This window comes from Rattus norvegicus, chromosome 10, assembly GCF_036323735.1.
Source record: "Rattus norvegicus strain BN/NHsdMcwi chromosome 10, GRCr8, whole genome shotgun sequence".
Taxonomy (NCBI): Eukaryota; Metazoa; Chordata; class Mammalia; order Rodentia; family Muridae; genus Rattus; species Rattus norvegicus.
Genome location: NC_086028.1, coordinates 20,824,502 through 20,840,404, shown reverse-complemented (window position 1 = coordinate 20,840,404; position 15,903 = coordinate 20,824,502). Strand labels below are relative to the sequence as shown.

General features: G+C 50.0%; 1 protein-coding gene across 1 annotated transcript in view; it reads left to right on the top strand.

Moving 5' to 3' along the window:
* The window catches only part of Wwc1 (WW and C2 domain containing 1), a 154,265-nt gene that overhangs the window by 118,033 nt on the left and 20,329 nt on the right, over window positions 1–15,903 (top strand). Inside the window, exons 12-17 of the mRNA NM_001427362.1 lie at window positions 4,701–4,809; window positions 5,173–5,253; window positions 6,636–6,722; window positions 8,188–8,380; window positions 13,683–13,823; window positions 15,444–15,535. Coding sequence (NP_001414291.1) covers window positions 4,701–4,809; window positions 5,173–5,253; window positions 6,636–6,722; window positions 8,188–8,380; window positions 13,683–13,823; window positions 15,444–15,535 — 703 coding nt within the window. The remainder of the gene's footprint in view (window positions 1–4,700; window positions 4,810–5,172; window positions 5,254–6,635; window positions 6,723–8,187; window positions 8,381–13,682; window positions 13,824–15,443; window positions 15,536–15,903) is intronic.

The following is a 15,903-nucleotide window of genomic DNA, read 5'->3' as shown; positions in this document are numbered from 1 at the left end:
AGTGCCCTTATGGGGAACCAGAAAGCGGGGGATTCCTGCCGTAGTTCCTGACTGTGGATGGCTGGGTCTTTATGGGGTTGGTAGATCCTGACAAAGGTAGAATGTGCTAGGTCCCTGGGCTAGGGTTTTGTTTTGTGGTGGATTTCACTCAACAGATATTTAGCGCCTACTAAAATGAATCCAGATCCTGGCTGGGCTAATTGAGTATGAATGGATTAATTCATCTAAGCTCTCCGTTGATATGGCAAATGTAGCCGCTGGAGGGGTCAGTGTTGACAACAGACAAGGGCCGCCCCCTCCCCCGCTGCCGCAAAGCTTGGGTTCAGCGGGAGGGAGCCACGGGGGCGTTAGAAATGTACCAGGCAAAGGCATGGGAAGGGGATAACAGCGATGTGTGGTGGAGCCTTTCGGTGGAGTTGAGGCAGCCAGGTCAGAATGGATTGAGGCTTAAATGATGAGGGGGAGGGGGGGAGGGGGAAGGGCGGTGAGAGTAAGAGGGTGTAGCAGCAATTCAACTATGACCCCGGCATTTAGGGGGAAGAGGCGTAAAGACCAGGAGTGCAAAGTCATTCTCCACTATATAGCCGGTTTGGTCTGGAAACTTGGAGATCTTTTCTCAAAATACGGGGGAAAAAAAAAAAAAAAGAAAAAGAATCCATGGGCAGATAAGACAACTCAAAGGTGCTTACGGAACAAGGTTTGCGACCTGAGTTGGGCACCCCGAACCCGCAGTAAAAGAAAACTGATCCCCAAAAGTTGTCCTCTGACCTCCACCTGTGCACCATGGCGCGTCCATGGGTGCGCACGCGGGATTTTTATACTGATTATAGCAAGGCCCCACGTGACCCCAGGAAACCCAGGAATGGCTTTCACTTCTTCCTGGGGTCAAAAAGAACATTCTGGAGTCGGTTTAGGATATGACTGCTGGGATGACATCCTAGGTTTGTCAGAAGGAAAACTGTAGCAGCTGTCGCATAACGAATTGTGGTTCTCGACATTCGTCTGAGACGTATTGTATTTTTTTTTAAATATGGGTTGTTCCTTCTCTGTGTGTTTCATAGATTGAGAAAGGAGAGGTTCAGAGAGGCGGCGTCCCTTGGCCAGGGTTGCCCTCACAGCAAACAGGCTAGCCCTGGAAGCTAGGTCTTTCTGATCTCAGAGCTTAGTCCCTTATTGGTCATGCCGTGTCATTAGAATTGGAAGCAGCTCATTGTCCCCAGAATGTGTGTGTGACTCTCTTGGAGCTTGCTCAGCCCACCTAGACATTAAGCACACTGGGGTCTCTACCCACCACCCTCAGTGTCCTAATGACAATAGCACTGGCTTCTGTGTTTGGGTGGATGCAGAAGAGGTTCAGGTCCTGCTGTATATGTTTACCCATTTGAACCTCATAATTCTATGAATAGTGCATATTGGTTTTTTTTGTTAAGAATGGGCAGTCGTATAGCGGCTGTGCCTGGAATTGTCCGTGCACAGGAGCCACAGGTAGGGGAGTGACGTTTTCCAGTTAACTAAAGGTTCTGAACGTCAGCCATTTTCTTTAGAGAGGAACTGGGATCCCTGGGGTTCCCTCATCAGGAAGGGAATCTCGCTGAGTTCTCTCAAACAAAAATAAAACTACTGCAGGTGGCAAGCTTCTGCAGATTGATCCCCAGAGAAAAGGGGGTGCGGCTAGAACCTCTGCCGTGGCCTAAGATTAGCGTCTTTGTTAAGAATTCAGGACGACATCAGGACACCAAGACTTCCTGGGAAGGCACCCTCCCTTGCCCCCTCCCGATGTCGGACCTTGGGGCTCATAGGGTAGAGACAGCACAAGGCGAGGGACATGTTTCTTTCGTGCCATCTCCAGCAGGCTCCCTCTCCGTGAGCAGTGGTAGAGCTCCAGTGCTAAGCTGGTTACGCGATTAGTGCTGCCGTTCAGTCACCAGACAAATTAATCTCCTTAAGTGGTTTAGCGGAGGGTGGAGATGTGGGGGTGTAAGGGAGGCTGAGAGTGGTGGGAAGTCTCCCCGGGCACAGCGGGTGTGGGGAGAGGCTGGGAAAGCTTTTTCCTCATCTCCAGCACCAGATGTGTCTCAGGCTCTCCTCACCACTGACCTGCCAAAACCCCAGTCTCTGTGCACCACCATACATGTACCCCACCCCACCTGCCCCCCAGCTCCCTGGATATCTCTATCTGCCCCAGGGCCTGAGTGCACCCTTACTTATGAGGAACATGGCTTATTTGGCCGTGTGTGAAATACCTAGAGCTGACTTTCGCGGATGGCAAGGCGTGACTTCTTTACCTTCGTAGCGCTGGATTTCGTATGCTCACTTCTGTAGCGGTGGGCCCTGCACTCAGGGTACTCATCACTTGGGCATGGACGAAATGTGTTCCGCATGCAGAGAGCCCAGTTATGACCCTCAAGCCAGAGACTTCTGCTGAGGGTAAAGAGGGAGAGAGGAGGAGGAACTGACTGTGGGCGCATCCTCCTCCCTTGCTTTCCCCAAAGATGCAGAGTCTGTTCATTTGCCCCGGGTACATAGGGAAGACCTAGAAAACAATACTGTGACTCTGGCTTGTAATCCCAGCACTCAGGAGGCTCAGGCAGGAAGATCATGAGTTCAAAGCTAACCTAGGCTATATACCAAAACCCAGTCTTAACAGTCAGGAGGAGGCAGGGCTAGGACACTAGTACTCTGCTTGCTTCACAAACGTGAGGACCTGAGTTCAACTCCAAGAATTCACATAAGAAGAAGAAGAAGAAGAAGAAGAAGAAGAAGAAGAAGAAGAAGAAGAAGAAGAAGAAGAAGAAGAGGAGGAGGAGGAGGAGGAGGAGGAGGAGGAGGAGGAGGAGGAGGAAGAGGAGGAGGAGGAGGAGGAGGAGGAGGAGGAAGAGGAGGAGGAGGAGGAGGAGGAGGAGGAGGAGGAAGAGGAGGAGGAGGAGGAGGAGGAGGAGGAAGAAGAGGAGGAAGAAGAGGAGGAGGAGGAGGAAGAGGGAGAGGAGGAAGAAGATGAGGAAGAGGAGGAGGAAGAGGAAGAGGAGGAGGAGGAAGCTAGTATTGGTGGTACATATGTGCTTCCCCCATTTCAGCAGTGAGGAAGCAGAGATCCCTGGGGCTCGCTGGCCAACTAATCTATCTTAATGGTGAGCCTTGGAATGAGAAACCCTGTCTCAAAAACCCAGGGATGTGGCCCTTGAGGAAGAGTGCTTGAGTTGACCTCTGGACTGAACATGCACAGACACATAACTCGTGCCCCCATGTTCTCGTGCATGCATATGCACGCTCACACACACCCCGAACATCCTGCAGTGGAATTAGTTATCTCTGTACTGTGGACTTTCCCTCCTTCAGTGCCCCCAGTAGCTCTATAAAGTAGGTGTCATCCTCACCTCAAGAGGAGGAACCTGGGGTTTGCTGGGGTTTGCTGGGGTTCAGTCAGTGTTCCCAGGTCATAAAGGAGTATGTGACGGAGCCATGTTTGCGACTGGGCCGTTCTTTATTTTATGTGAACGAGTGTTTATCCTGCTCATCTTTGCAAGCACCACATTCATGTCTGCACCTTTGAAGGCCAGAAGAGGGAGGCAGATCCCCTGGGCCTGAGTTTCTCCAACGTGAAACATCTACAGTTGTGAGCTGCCATACACAGGCTGAGAATCAAACTTTGGGCCTCTGTAAGAGCAGCAAATGCTTATAATTGTTGCTACGCCTCTCCATCCTGCCAGACAGTTTAGTTCCAGAGTCTGTGTTCTACATGATAATAGTCAGGGTTCTCCACCTTCCTAAGGCTGCAACTCTTTAATCCGGTTCCTCATGCTGTGGTAAGCCCCAATCATAGCATTATTTTCATTGCTACTTCATAACTGTAATTTTGCTACTGTTATGAATCGCAATCTAAATATGTTTGGAGAAGGGATAGTGATACACGGGGCCAAGGGGTTTTATTAGAATGACTTGTAAGCTATGGTCCAGCTAATCCAACAATGGCTGCCATGAACCAACAAAAGGTTCTAGAATCCAGTAGCTGTTCAGTTCATGAGCCTGGATGTCTCAGCTGGTCGTCAGTATACCCCAGAATCCCAAATAGCAGGCTCTCATTCCAGTGAAGGAATAGGCTTGCCAGCAAGGACAAAAACAAGCGCGCGTGCGCGCACACACACACACACACACACACACACACACACACACACACACACACACACAGAGTGTCCTTCTATAGGCAGCCATCAGAAGGAGTGGCCCGTATTATAGGTAAATCTTCCTACCTCAAAAGATCTGGATTAAAGGTTTATTTTAGGGGTTGGGGATTTAGCTCAGTGGTAGAGTGCTTGCCTAGCAAGCACAAGGCCCTGGGTTCGGTCTCCAGCTCCGAAAAAAAGAAAAGAAAAAAAAAGGTTTATTTTATTTTCCCACCCCAAAGATTGGGATTAGCAGTCGATCTTCCCAGTTTAAATTAATTAAAAGAAAAAGAAATCCCTCACAAACGTGCCCAGCCATTTGGATTTCAGTTCATTCCAGAGGTGGCCAAGTGGATAACCAAGAATAGCTATCACAGATGTGAAATCACAGGCCTTCTTCCCTTGTCTCAGGATGAGAGGGACCTTACCTGAGTGTTCAGAGGTACTGCAGTTCACTGGGACCATCAGGAGAGCAGGGCGGAGTTGCATGGCTTCTGAACATGACTTTCCCTCTCTCATCTTCCCCTCTACCCACTACAGCTGCAAGTGTGGCCCCAGGGTGTGGCCTCAAAGTGGCCTGTGTGTCCGCTGCAGTGTCTGATGAGTCAGTGGCCGGGGACAGCGGCGTGTATGAGGCTTCCATGCAGAGGTGGGTTCGCAGACGTCGTTCTGTTCTGGGAGGGGGCGGGTCTCTGGGCTCTGGATGTTCAAGCCCATGTTCCACAGAATGCGGTAGGGCTCCAGTGACCTCCAGGGCCATGCCCAACATAAGGACAGCAAGATGCAGGTGGTGTCCAAGGCTCCTCCAGCAAATGTGGGTTCTGGGCGACAACTGCCAAGTGTAACCATGGAACTGGATGCTACAGAAAGGGAGTCTATTGTAGAGTGGGCTCCCAAGCACAAGGGAAAGCGAGGGTCCAGAGAAACACTGGGCACACACCAAGAACCCTGATTCCAGAAAAAGCCTTTGTTGGCGGGCAGGAAGCTAACCCCTTCCTCCGGTGTCTTTCAGACTAGGTACTTCTGAGGCTGCTGCATTCGACAGCGACGAGTCGGAAGCTGTGGGTGTCACTCAGGTTCAGATTGCCCTGAAGTAAGTGATGGGGGGACAAGGACAGAGGGAGGGCTTACATAGGACCTCTTCTCCACTGACCATATTGTACCTTCCTGGCTATCCAGGGAAGAAGAGAACCCACTATCCTTGGTGGGCTCTTGAATAGAGGGATACTGTCCCCTTCACCACAGATGAGGAAGGCCAAGTTTCTTGTAGCTGGTATTGAGCGGGACAGAGGCAGATGACATAGGCGTCCTGTTTACATAGCATCTACTTTTTAAGGTAGTCTTTCCATCCCCATCTAGGTTCCAGTGTTCCTACCCCAGGCTGACCCCGGGGACCATAGCCCAGCTCTGACTGATACATGCATTGCTGTCACTGCTGGCTTCTCTCCCTGGGGGTGGTTTCTATGTTTTCTTATGTAAACATTTTAATGTCAGAAATACTCACACGAACTTCTGGTACCTCTGTAAAAATTGAGCCGAGTGGGCCAGTTGGGTGACTTCCCCAGTCAAAGCATTTACCGTGAGAGCCTGAGATCGATCTCCAGAACCCACAGGGGGTCAGGGACGGGGAGAACTGACTTCCAAAAGTTGTCCCCTGACCTCCAAATGTGTCCCATGGTGTGTGCACACATGCACTCATATCGACTCCCTCTAACCATAATAATTAATAAAGTAACATTTGAGAAACTTAAAAAACTAAAAAGGAGCTTGAAAGACCGACTTGGTGGTTAAGAGTCATCAGTAAAGCTGCTCTTACAGAGGGCTCAGGTTTGATTCCCAACATATACTGGTGGATCACAACAGCCTAAAACTATACACACACATGCACGCACGCACATGCACACACTTAAAAATATATGTCTCTAAAGTAAAATAATCCAAGCATGGTAGTGCATATCTTTAATCCCTGCACTCAGGAGGCAGAGTGCAGACGAACCTCTTGAGTTTGAGGCCAGCCTGGTCTACATAAGCAAGTTCCAGGCTGGCCAAGGCTACATAACCAGACTTCGTCTCAGTAATAAACAAAGAAGTAAATAAATAAGAATTCTGATGACTGCCAGTTCTGGACCTGTGTCTATCTGGTCATGGCCACAAAGCTGAGGGTGAGCGCTGTCTAGCTTACCACACTGGACAGAGAAGCCAGCAGCCGTGACCTATAATTGCCAAGAAAGAAAATGTGGGGCATGGTGACACACACCCTTAGTCCTGGCACTGAGAATGCAAGGTAGAAGGATCTCTGGGAGTTCAAGGCCAGCCTGGTCTATACAGGCTAGCCAAGGATACACAGTGAGCCTCTGTTCTTTAAAAAAAAGAAAGAAACAAGGGAGGGAGGGAGGGAGGGAGGGAGGGAGGGAGGGAGGGAGGGAGGGAGGGAATGATATCCTAACCGGTGTTCTACATGTCCCTTCATTTCAGATATGATGAGAAGAGTAAGCAGTTTGCAATATTAGTCATCCAGCTGAGTAACCTCTCTGCCCTGTTACTACAGCAAGATCAGAAAGTGTGAGTATTGAGTATTGCGTGTCACCCTGTCACCTGCTGTGCTTCTCCCTGGGAAAGCTCTTTAGCTCCATCTTGCTCCAACTCCAAACACCACTTCGGCTATTTCCTGCCGGTGAGCATGCTGGGGCTGCCCATGCACACACAGGCCCAATGGCAAGCTCACCAGCTTTGGAAAGTGCCACTGTAGGTAGCTCTCCCACTTCCTGGTACAGCCTGGATGCCCACCACACACTGCTCTAGGAATGCTGGGCGTGCCGATCCCCCGTGGAAACCTCCTGGACTGTGACCTCATGAGAACAGTCAGGTCCCTGTTGTCCTCTGTAGGCAGAAATGACTCTCTGGTTGTCTAGCCAACATTGGAAGTGTGTGACTGGTGTTACCTGGAGGCCACTAGGTTGGCAAGCGCCAACACTGTCTGCCTGCACCCCTGCTGTAGACTGGGCTTATGTTATATTGCAATCATTCACCCTTACATCCACCATAAGGCCTGGAGAACTACGGTAGTTGCGACCTGGGGTAGGGTGGGGGAGGGGGTCAGAGAAGACTGACAAAGCCCAAGGAAGACCAGACTGGCTTAGCTTATCTCTATTGTCTGCCCCCTCAAACAATGCTAGAACCAGAAACGCCCGCCGGGTTCTCTTAGGTCCTTGTGCATGGCCATCTGTGCCTAGGAGCACAAGGTCTACCCAGACAAAGACAAACACATTTGTAGTCCCGTTAGAATTGTTGGTAAAGTGTTTGCTATGAGGGCCAGAGTTTCATCCCCCCAAAAAGAAGCAGGACATGGTACTATACAGTTGTAATCCAAGCACTAGGAATCACAGATAGGCAAATCCCTGGGGCTTACTAGCCAGCCAGACTATAGGTAGCCAGCCTATTTGGAAAGTTCCGAGCCAATGAGAGATCTGTTTTAAAAGAAGAACAAACAACAATAACAAAACCAAGGTAGACAGCCTGTGAGGGCTGACCAAAAAGGTTGACCTGTGACCTCCGCTTGCGTGTATACACATAACAGAATTGTCAAGCTTCTGCCTGCAGGGGATTAGCGCATTTGCCTTCGGTGCATACGTGGCCCTCTTCTCATCATTGCTCAGTACTAGTGAACGGCTGCCTATCCATGTTTGCAGCCAGCTTGCCTCAGCCTCCACAAGCTTTGAGTCTCTTAGAATCTGGAGACCCAGCTAGGCGGATTGGCACACGCCTTTAATTTCAACTCTTGAGGAGGCAGAGGCAAGCAGGTCTCTGGGAGTTGAGTCCAGCAAGACCCTGTCTCCAGGAGGAAAAAGAAAAAGAAACAAAATAACAAGAACAAAGAATTCAGAGACCCACGGGCAGGAAGAGCACTTAGTACCCTAGAGCCCCACATAAGACATTCTGCACTCTCCTTCCCCTGTCTCCCTGGGGATCTCTGTAATACATCAGCCCCTGAGCTGACGCAGCTCTCTGGCGGTTCTGTCTCCTTCAGGAACATCCGTGTAGCCATCTTGCCTTGCTCTGAAAGCAGCACCTGCTTGTTCAGAACCCGGCCTCTGGACTCTGCAGATAGCCTTGTGTTCAATGAGGCATTCTGGGTGTCCATGTCCTACCCAGCCCTTCACCAGAAGACCTTACGAGTTGATGTCTGCACCACTGACAGGAGCCATACAGAGGAGTGCCTGGTGAGGGCTGAGTCTGTCTCTGTCTGTCCGCCTGCTCTTCAGTCCTTAAGGCATGAGGGTGATACAGGTAGGGGTATGTGTCATGTCTGGATTTCAGGCAGAGATCCCTCCGCAGAGAAGAGTGATCTCAGACTTGTGTGCGTGAGTGCCTCCTGTGAGAAGACCTGGAATGACCTGGAAGTGCATGGCATCTGCCTCAGCTTCTTTAGAGATCAGAGAAGAGTCACAGATTAATAAGAACAGCATGAGTTCAGATCTCACCTTCACCACTTGGGGTCTAGCTGAGTGGCCATGGGCAAGTTCCATAATGTCTCTCCTTTCTGCTTTCTTTGTCTACAGTCCCTTCCTGGTTGCCCACTGGGTGAGTGCCGTGAGGCTTAAGAGTGTGTATACAAAGCACCCTCTGAAGTGCCTGGGACAGGTTCTTAGTAAACGGGGACCTCTTCTGCTCCCCCGGCTTCCTCTTCTTTTGCACTGGCCAGAGCCAAGATCAAGGCGAGTCAGTAGCCCTGTGAGAGCCTTGCACTTCAATGCAGGCAGTGCAACATTGTTCAACTTTGAGTAACCCCTCCCCAGGGGCTTCTGGGATATAAAATTTTTGTTCCTAGCTGAACAAAATGAAAGGCTTTCTTAACTCTGATGCCATTTCAGAATGTTTAAATGGCAACTCCAGTGTCTTTAAAGCAATGTGGGCTTTAGAGTTAAAAGAGAGCTCTCTCCTGAGAGCCTGTTAGGCGCCAGTGCCTGTGCTGAGCACTGGCGATCTGGTGAGAGAGCCACTTAGACAAGGAGCCAGCACTGTCGGGTAACACGCAAACTGTGATATGGCCTGTATTGGAAATGGCTGGGTTGAAGCAACAGAAGAAAATGTGCAGCTCGTGTAGACAATAGGCCAGGGATTTGTTGGTAGCACTGAGCCGCCTTCCTGCAGCCATGTTCAGAAGCTGAGAGAGTAACCATGGCAGTTGCTGCCTCCCCTGCAGGCTGGTCTTTCTCCTAGTGGCAGCCATAAGCCTTCGCTCAGAGTCGGAGGCTCCCTAACTGTCCAGGCTCACCTTGATCTGCCCGTGACGGAGAATCCTTTCTGTGAGGGAATTCTGAGACTGCATCCTCGGGATTTAAGGACAAATCACCAGGCTAGCCCTGCCCAGCCCTGCCACCTGAGAGTCTTCAATGCTCAGTCTCAGTTCTCAAACCTGCAATGCAGCTCTTGTTGCCAACCGTTCTGAGCTTCCGTCTGACAAAGCATTAATGCAGTGCGGCTCAGACTGGTGCACAAGGCGGCCGCTGTGAGTCACCTGGTGCTCAGGTCACAGTGCAAATGGAGATGCAGCAAATTGGAGAATCTGCATTTCTAACAAGTTCCCAGGGGGTGGGGTGCTACATTCACAGAGTAGCCACACAGGTTAAGTGCTCAATGGACCCAAACAACAGTCACTTTCCTGCTCAGCCCTTGACAGAAACCCTGCCTCTTCTGATAATGTTACCATGGATACAAATGTAACAGTAAATGTCGGTTGGGTGACATTTTCTGACAGACACTAAATTAGGTCCCTGACAAGCACTCTGTCCATTGATTTCACTCATCCTAAGAAAAGGTAATTTGTGCCAGTGGAAACTGAGTCACAGAGATGAAAGCTCCTGCTTTGGGTAGCACAGTGACCCAGGGGCAGGGCTGTATTAGGACTTGCAGGGCATATGTTCGAGCCCCTCAGTGCCCTTTCTTTGCTAACTCGATGCTTCCTTGGAGAGTACAAATGGTGGCAAAGGGGTTTTAGGAAACACTGTGGATGTTGAAGGAAAGCACTTCCAGACCCAGACTCCTCCGGGAAAGCTTTCCTCAGTCCTGGGAATTCCAGAACAGAGAAGAGACTAAATCCTGTTTTTCTTCTCCTAAGTGGGTGCCTTTTATTCTTCCTTCCTAATTGAGGTCTGGCCATTGCTGATTGCCATGGCAACAGCCAAAGCGCTCCTCTTACAGTGGTTTGTTGCTGTCCATGACCAATGGGAAACCTCCTCGCCTGCCTCTGCTGGGAACAACGTGAAGCATAGGTTTGGGTGCTGGAAGAGAGGCAGTGAGGCATGAGAGGGAAAGGGCTCTTCTGCTCCCACTCCTCGGAGTCTCCCTGCCTTGCTGCGGCTGTGGAATCCCCAGTGTGTTTTAAGCTATTTAATTAGCCACACCATTAACAAGCAATATCTGTGTGCCTACGGTTGGACCAAGAGCCCCTTGTTTAACCCTCAGCCCAGGAGGCAGTCTCCAGTGATCTCCCTTTTAGAGAACGAGCAAGGCCCCTACAGGCTAAGTTACCTGCCCCGTTCACCCAGTGAACTGACAAAGGACCAACATGGAATGAACACATTCATCTTCCTTACGTGCTCCTGCTGAACCGCGTCACATTTCAAGGTGACCAAAGTCTCTCGCCTCCCCAGACCCCAGAGGAACACACAGCCCGAGTTCCTAAGATTGTCCACAGCAATTCTACCACCCGTGTTAGTGGGGCGTCACACTCTTCCCACCCAGACACTAAGGCCAGTGTCACACAGCTCCGGCCCTGTTCGGCGGACCCCACCGTCGGCTCTGAGAATAGCTCCCTTGTTCCACTCTTGCTTGCTGTCCCTAACTTGGCCAAGCTCCGGCCCTGCCCTGTGTGAGCCCCACCCCCACCTGTGCAGCTGGACAGGAAGTACACCCAAGCCGTGCTGTGTGGCATCCTCTGAAACATACCAGTCCTCGCTGTTATCGCACAAACCCTGGACGCCCCTCCTCGCTCTCACACGCTGCCTCCTGGGGACCCTTTGCTCCCCTGTTCACGTGCCCTAGCATTGATAGGCTGCTCAGGCCACCGTGTACGTCGAACCCATGCGTGAATAAATGCTGCTAGTTCGAGAAGTGCTATCCACACCTGCAAGCTGGTGCCAGCAGGCAGGTCATCTTGTTGTCATTCACAACAATCTGATGAAGGGGTCGTGCTGCCAGACTGCCCTCATGATCCCTCCTCGGCCTGTAACTCGGGTGCGGCCAGTCATGTTCTGGACTTCAGTATCCAGTATGTTTGTATGTGTGTCCCCAGGAAACCCTTGTGGGTGAGGGTGGGAATCACGTTCTAGATGCTTATCTTGCTGCAGGGAATACTTGTTGGATGACTAAAGGAGTAGTATGCCTACTCTTTTATATATATTTAATTTATTCTGTTGCCTGGGGCATGCCATCAATTTAATTCCTGAATTGGCTTGCCTGGGGCATGCCAGCCATTTAATTCCTGAATTGGCAATACCCCACTCCCTAGCCCTGCCTATAGCTGCCATTGGTGAAGAAGCGGGTGTCAGAATAGTCAGGCGTCAGTAGCTGCTGACTTCCTCTCCCTGTTCCACACTGTTCTCCCAGAAACTGCTTTAGTCCTCCAGACTCGGCAGTCTGCACACCGATCCGTACCTCCTGTTTTAGGTCGAATATCCCTGTCAGAAATACTTGACCAGAACTGGTTCAGATTTCAGGGGGTTGTTTGTTTGGGGTTTCTCGGGAGGGGGGTTGTCTTGTTTTGTTTTACTGGCTCAGGATATTTGCATATATAATGAAATATGTTCGGGCTGGAATTCAAGTCTAAATAGGAAATGTATTTGTTTCAGATATACCTTGTATATACTTATATACCTTGTAGTCCCTAGCCTGAAGGTTGGGGTATAGACTATTTTAAGTAACTTTGCATGTAAGAAAAAGACTTGGCGTGGCCTTTTTTACTCGTGGCACCCTGATAACGCTCAAACGGTCTTGGGGTTTGGAGCAGTTGAGATTCAGGTTGGCATGGGAGATGCCCATCCTGTAGATGGAGAAAGCAGAAGACAGGCTCTCAGGTGGGCTCAAGAGACCCGCCTCAAGGGGCCCACTGTGCAAACTGGCTTCCCAGACACCCATCGACCCAGATATGTGAAAACAGGGAAAAGTGGGTGAGTTGAACCCCAAATCCATCCTGAGCTCTTCAGAAAAGGACTGGATAAAATACTTAAACTCCTAAGGAATGAGTAAGGTTAGCCCGCCTGCAGGACTTCCCGCTGGGGCTGCACCAAAGGATGGATGCTGTGCTTGAACAGCTCCCTTCTGAGTGAGGTTGGGAAGTCTACTGTTCTTCATTTTTTTAAATTTAAGCAATGCGTTTGTATGCCTCAAAGAAGAGGTGCATGGAAAGGTCCCACTCTTTGACATCAACCCTGATCCTACCATGTACCTTATATAGTTAGCCTTCGGATTTGTTTATTCCTCATCTCGACGTTATTTCTTGTCAAACACATGATCATCTGACCTTCTGTACCTCAGACGAGGTGCAAGTGTGTGTGTGTGTGTGTGTGTGTGTGTGTGTGTGTGTGTGTGTAGCTAGGTAGGTAGGTAGGTAGTTGGTTTTGCCTCTATATGTGAACCATAATCCTAGCACAATCAGAAAGTGTGGCCAGGTGAATTCGTTCAAGGCCAGTCTCAACTGCATAGCAACCTCTCATAGTATTTCAAAGAAACCCAAAATGAAAGCTCCTGTTTATGGGCCATTTTGAACTAGTGTCCATGGGAACAATGCCTACACATGCAATTCCCCAGCCACAGAATAAATGTATCCATATTCTTGCTAGATGCTGGCAAATTCCTTCCATAAGGAATGTAAAAGCCACCTCTTTTGTGATTGCCTGTTCGGTGGTGTGCTCCTTGGAACTCTTAGCTGCTAGACAGTGCGACTGCATAGTGACCCTCACTGCCCTTAGTACCCAACCCAGAACCTAACCGAGATTAGCACAGGAGAAGTATCAACAAGCAGAACTCAACCCTGTTTTTAAAATGGGCCGTGTGTGAGCCTGGTAGCACACTTGTGTAAGCCCAGCACTAGGGAGGCAGGCAGAAGGACCAGAAGTTAAATATCATCTTCAACTAATAGCAAGTTCGAGGCCAGCCTTGGCTACATGAAGACCCATGCCAGGAGACACCAGGTCTATGCATACAGAGACACTGAATGTGGTGGTATAATGGCTGTAAAATTAGCACTCAGGAGGCTGCGTTCAGGATGTGGGTGGGTGACGTAGTGAATTCAAAGCCAGCCTGGGTTATATTGCAAAGTTATCTTTAAAAGGAATGGGATGGGGTGTATTAATGGGTGAGGTGACATACACCTAGTCCCAACTCCTTGAGTGCCTCAAGCTCACTAGCCTGGGCAACATAGTGAGGCCCCATTAGGAAGCTCCGCCTCTCTCATGGAGACTGACATTATTGTCATCACTAGCAGACACACTTATACTCTCTCTCTCTGTTTGCCCCAAACAGGGAGGTGCCCAGATCAGCCTGGCTGAGGTCTGCCGGTCCGGGGAGAGGTCAACCCGCTGGTACAACCTTCTGAGCTACAAATACTTGAAGAAACAGGGCAGGGAGCCCCAGCCAGCAGAAGCTCCAGGGCCCGACCATGTGGTGAGTGCGAGAAGTGGGCTGATTGGCCGGTGGGGGGGGCACTCAGCCCCACCCCTGCTGCCTGCACCTGGATGAACCCACGCCAAGGGGAGGAGAGGAGCCCCAGGGTAAAGGGAAATGGAAGCAGATGGGAAGAGAGGGCCGTGCAGGAATGGTCTTCCCTATGTGTCCATGGCCCAACTTTCTAATGGATTTTCATTTTCTCCTTCCATATTCTGCTGTAACTTATATCACTTCTCTGATTTAAAAGAAACAAAACAAAACAACAACAACAAAAAAAAAAAAACTTGAAGTTTTACAAAGTGATATAGAGGGTTATGTGAGTGTTTCAGTGGATGGGGCTAGCCCAACACACGTGAGAACCTGAATTTAAGAAAATAAAAGTGCAGAAGGAAGGAGAAAGCTGGGAGCTAGAACACCGTACTTTCTTGAGAACCTGAATTAGGAGAAGGTGTTTAGAACTCTGCTCTTTGGGGCTAACCAACAGATGAGCCCAGCCTGTGTCACATCTCTAAGCCTCTGAGCCACTTGTTTCCATGTCTAGTAAGGAGTTTGATACAGTTTGGGCAAAACTTTGAAGAAATGGATACAGTGAGTGCTTGTTGCAAGTTGTAAATGGCACCTGGCTTGTTCTGAGTTACTCGAAAATGTTTTCCTTGCTTTGATTTGAAAGTATGCTCCTGTAATCCAGCAGAAGGAGAAGGATTACTGAAAGTTTGAGGCCAGTTTGAGGCCAGCCTGGTCTGCAAAGCAATTTCTAGGAGCATCAGGGCTACAGAAAGAGACCCCGTTTCTAAACCAAAACCAAAGAGACAAGCATCCGCTAAGCTGCCTGTAGTTCATGGCTTCCCTCTGCAAATGCATGGTGTCTGTGTGGTCCAGTGAGCTGCTCTGCTATGCATCATGGACCTTAGTTAATTTTACATCTTTATTCCCTACCCGTAAGAACTTGTCAGGGGTTTCAGGGTCGGGGTGGGGGGGCCGCAGAGCTGAGGATGTTGGCAGATGAATCATGTGACAGGAAAGCCAAAGCTGCTGTCTACTGAATACCGTCTGCCCGGCTACTCTCCTGTGCTTAGATCATCACGAAAGTTTATCTTCATAACGGCCTTTCCCAGTGCTTATTGGAAGAAAATGAGGGTCAGAGAGATTCACTCATTCTCTCAGGTCCATGTTCCTCGGTAATGACCCCACTCGGTTCCTTCTCCTAGAAGCCCTCGGTGTTTGCAGCCCACACCCACACCCACACCCACCACCGCATGCTTGCCGTGGTGTCTCTGTTACGAGACACACAGTGCTTGCCTCTCCCTTGATCCATATGCCCTTGATGTTCTGTGTGACACAAAGACTCTGACAGACAGTCACATCTATAATGCTGTCCCCTCGCTGTTAAACTAACTCTGCCAGGTAGGTCCACACAGAGATTGACGCTCTGCAGACTGCCTAATGAGACCAAAACAATACTTCCCATGTATGAGTGACCAGAGGCCAGATGCTTGGCCGAACCAGCCTTTGGGATGTCCCCTGTGTTCTCTAGAAAGGTTACATGGCTGGGTTGCCTGGTAGGTATGGTAGCACCCAGGATCCTGCTGACCTGGAGGACTCTGTCTGTCTCTGCAGGATGCCGTGTCTGCCTTGCTAGAACAGACAGCTGTGGAACTAGAGAAGAGGCAGGAGGGGAGAAGCAGCTCCCAGACACTGGAGGGCAGCTGGTAAGTGAATGCACGCCCTGGGGCTAGACACAGAGGTCTCTGACCACATAGTGGCCATGGCCAGGTTCCCTGGGGAGCATCAAAGACCTGTGCTTACAGTCACTTGGAGCAAAAAGACTAGCTTAGCACAGTGGCACCTAAAACCCTTTCCCAGTTTGTGAATCCCCTGTGCCTTGTTCCCTCCTGATGTTATTGTTTGTTTTGGTGTGGTGAGATTTATTCGGGCTTAAAACAAAACACTCATGGTGGCTCACATCTGTAATCCCAGCACGTGGGAGACGTATGCAGAAAGATTGCTGTGAGTTCAAGGCCAACCTAGATAGATCTCACACACACACACACAGACACACGCGCGCGCGCGCGCGCGT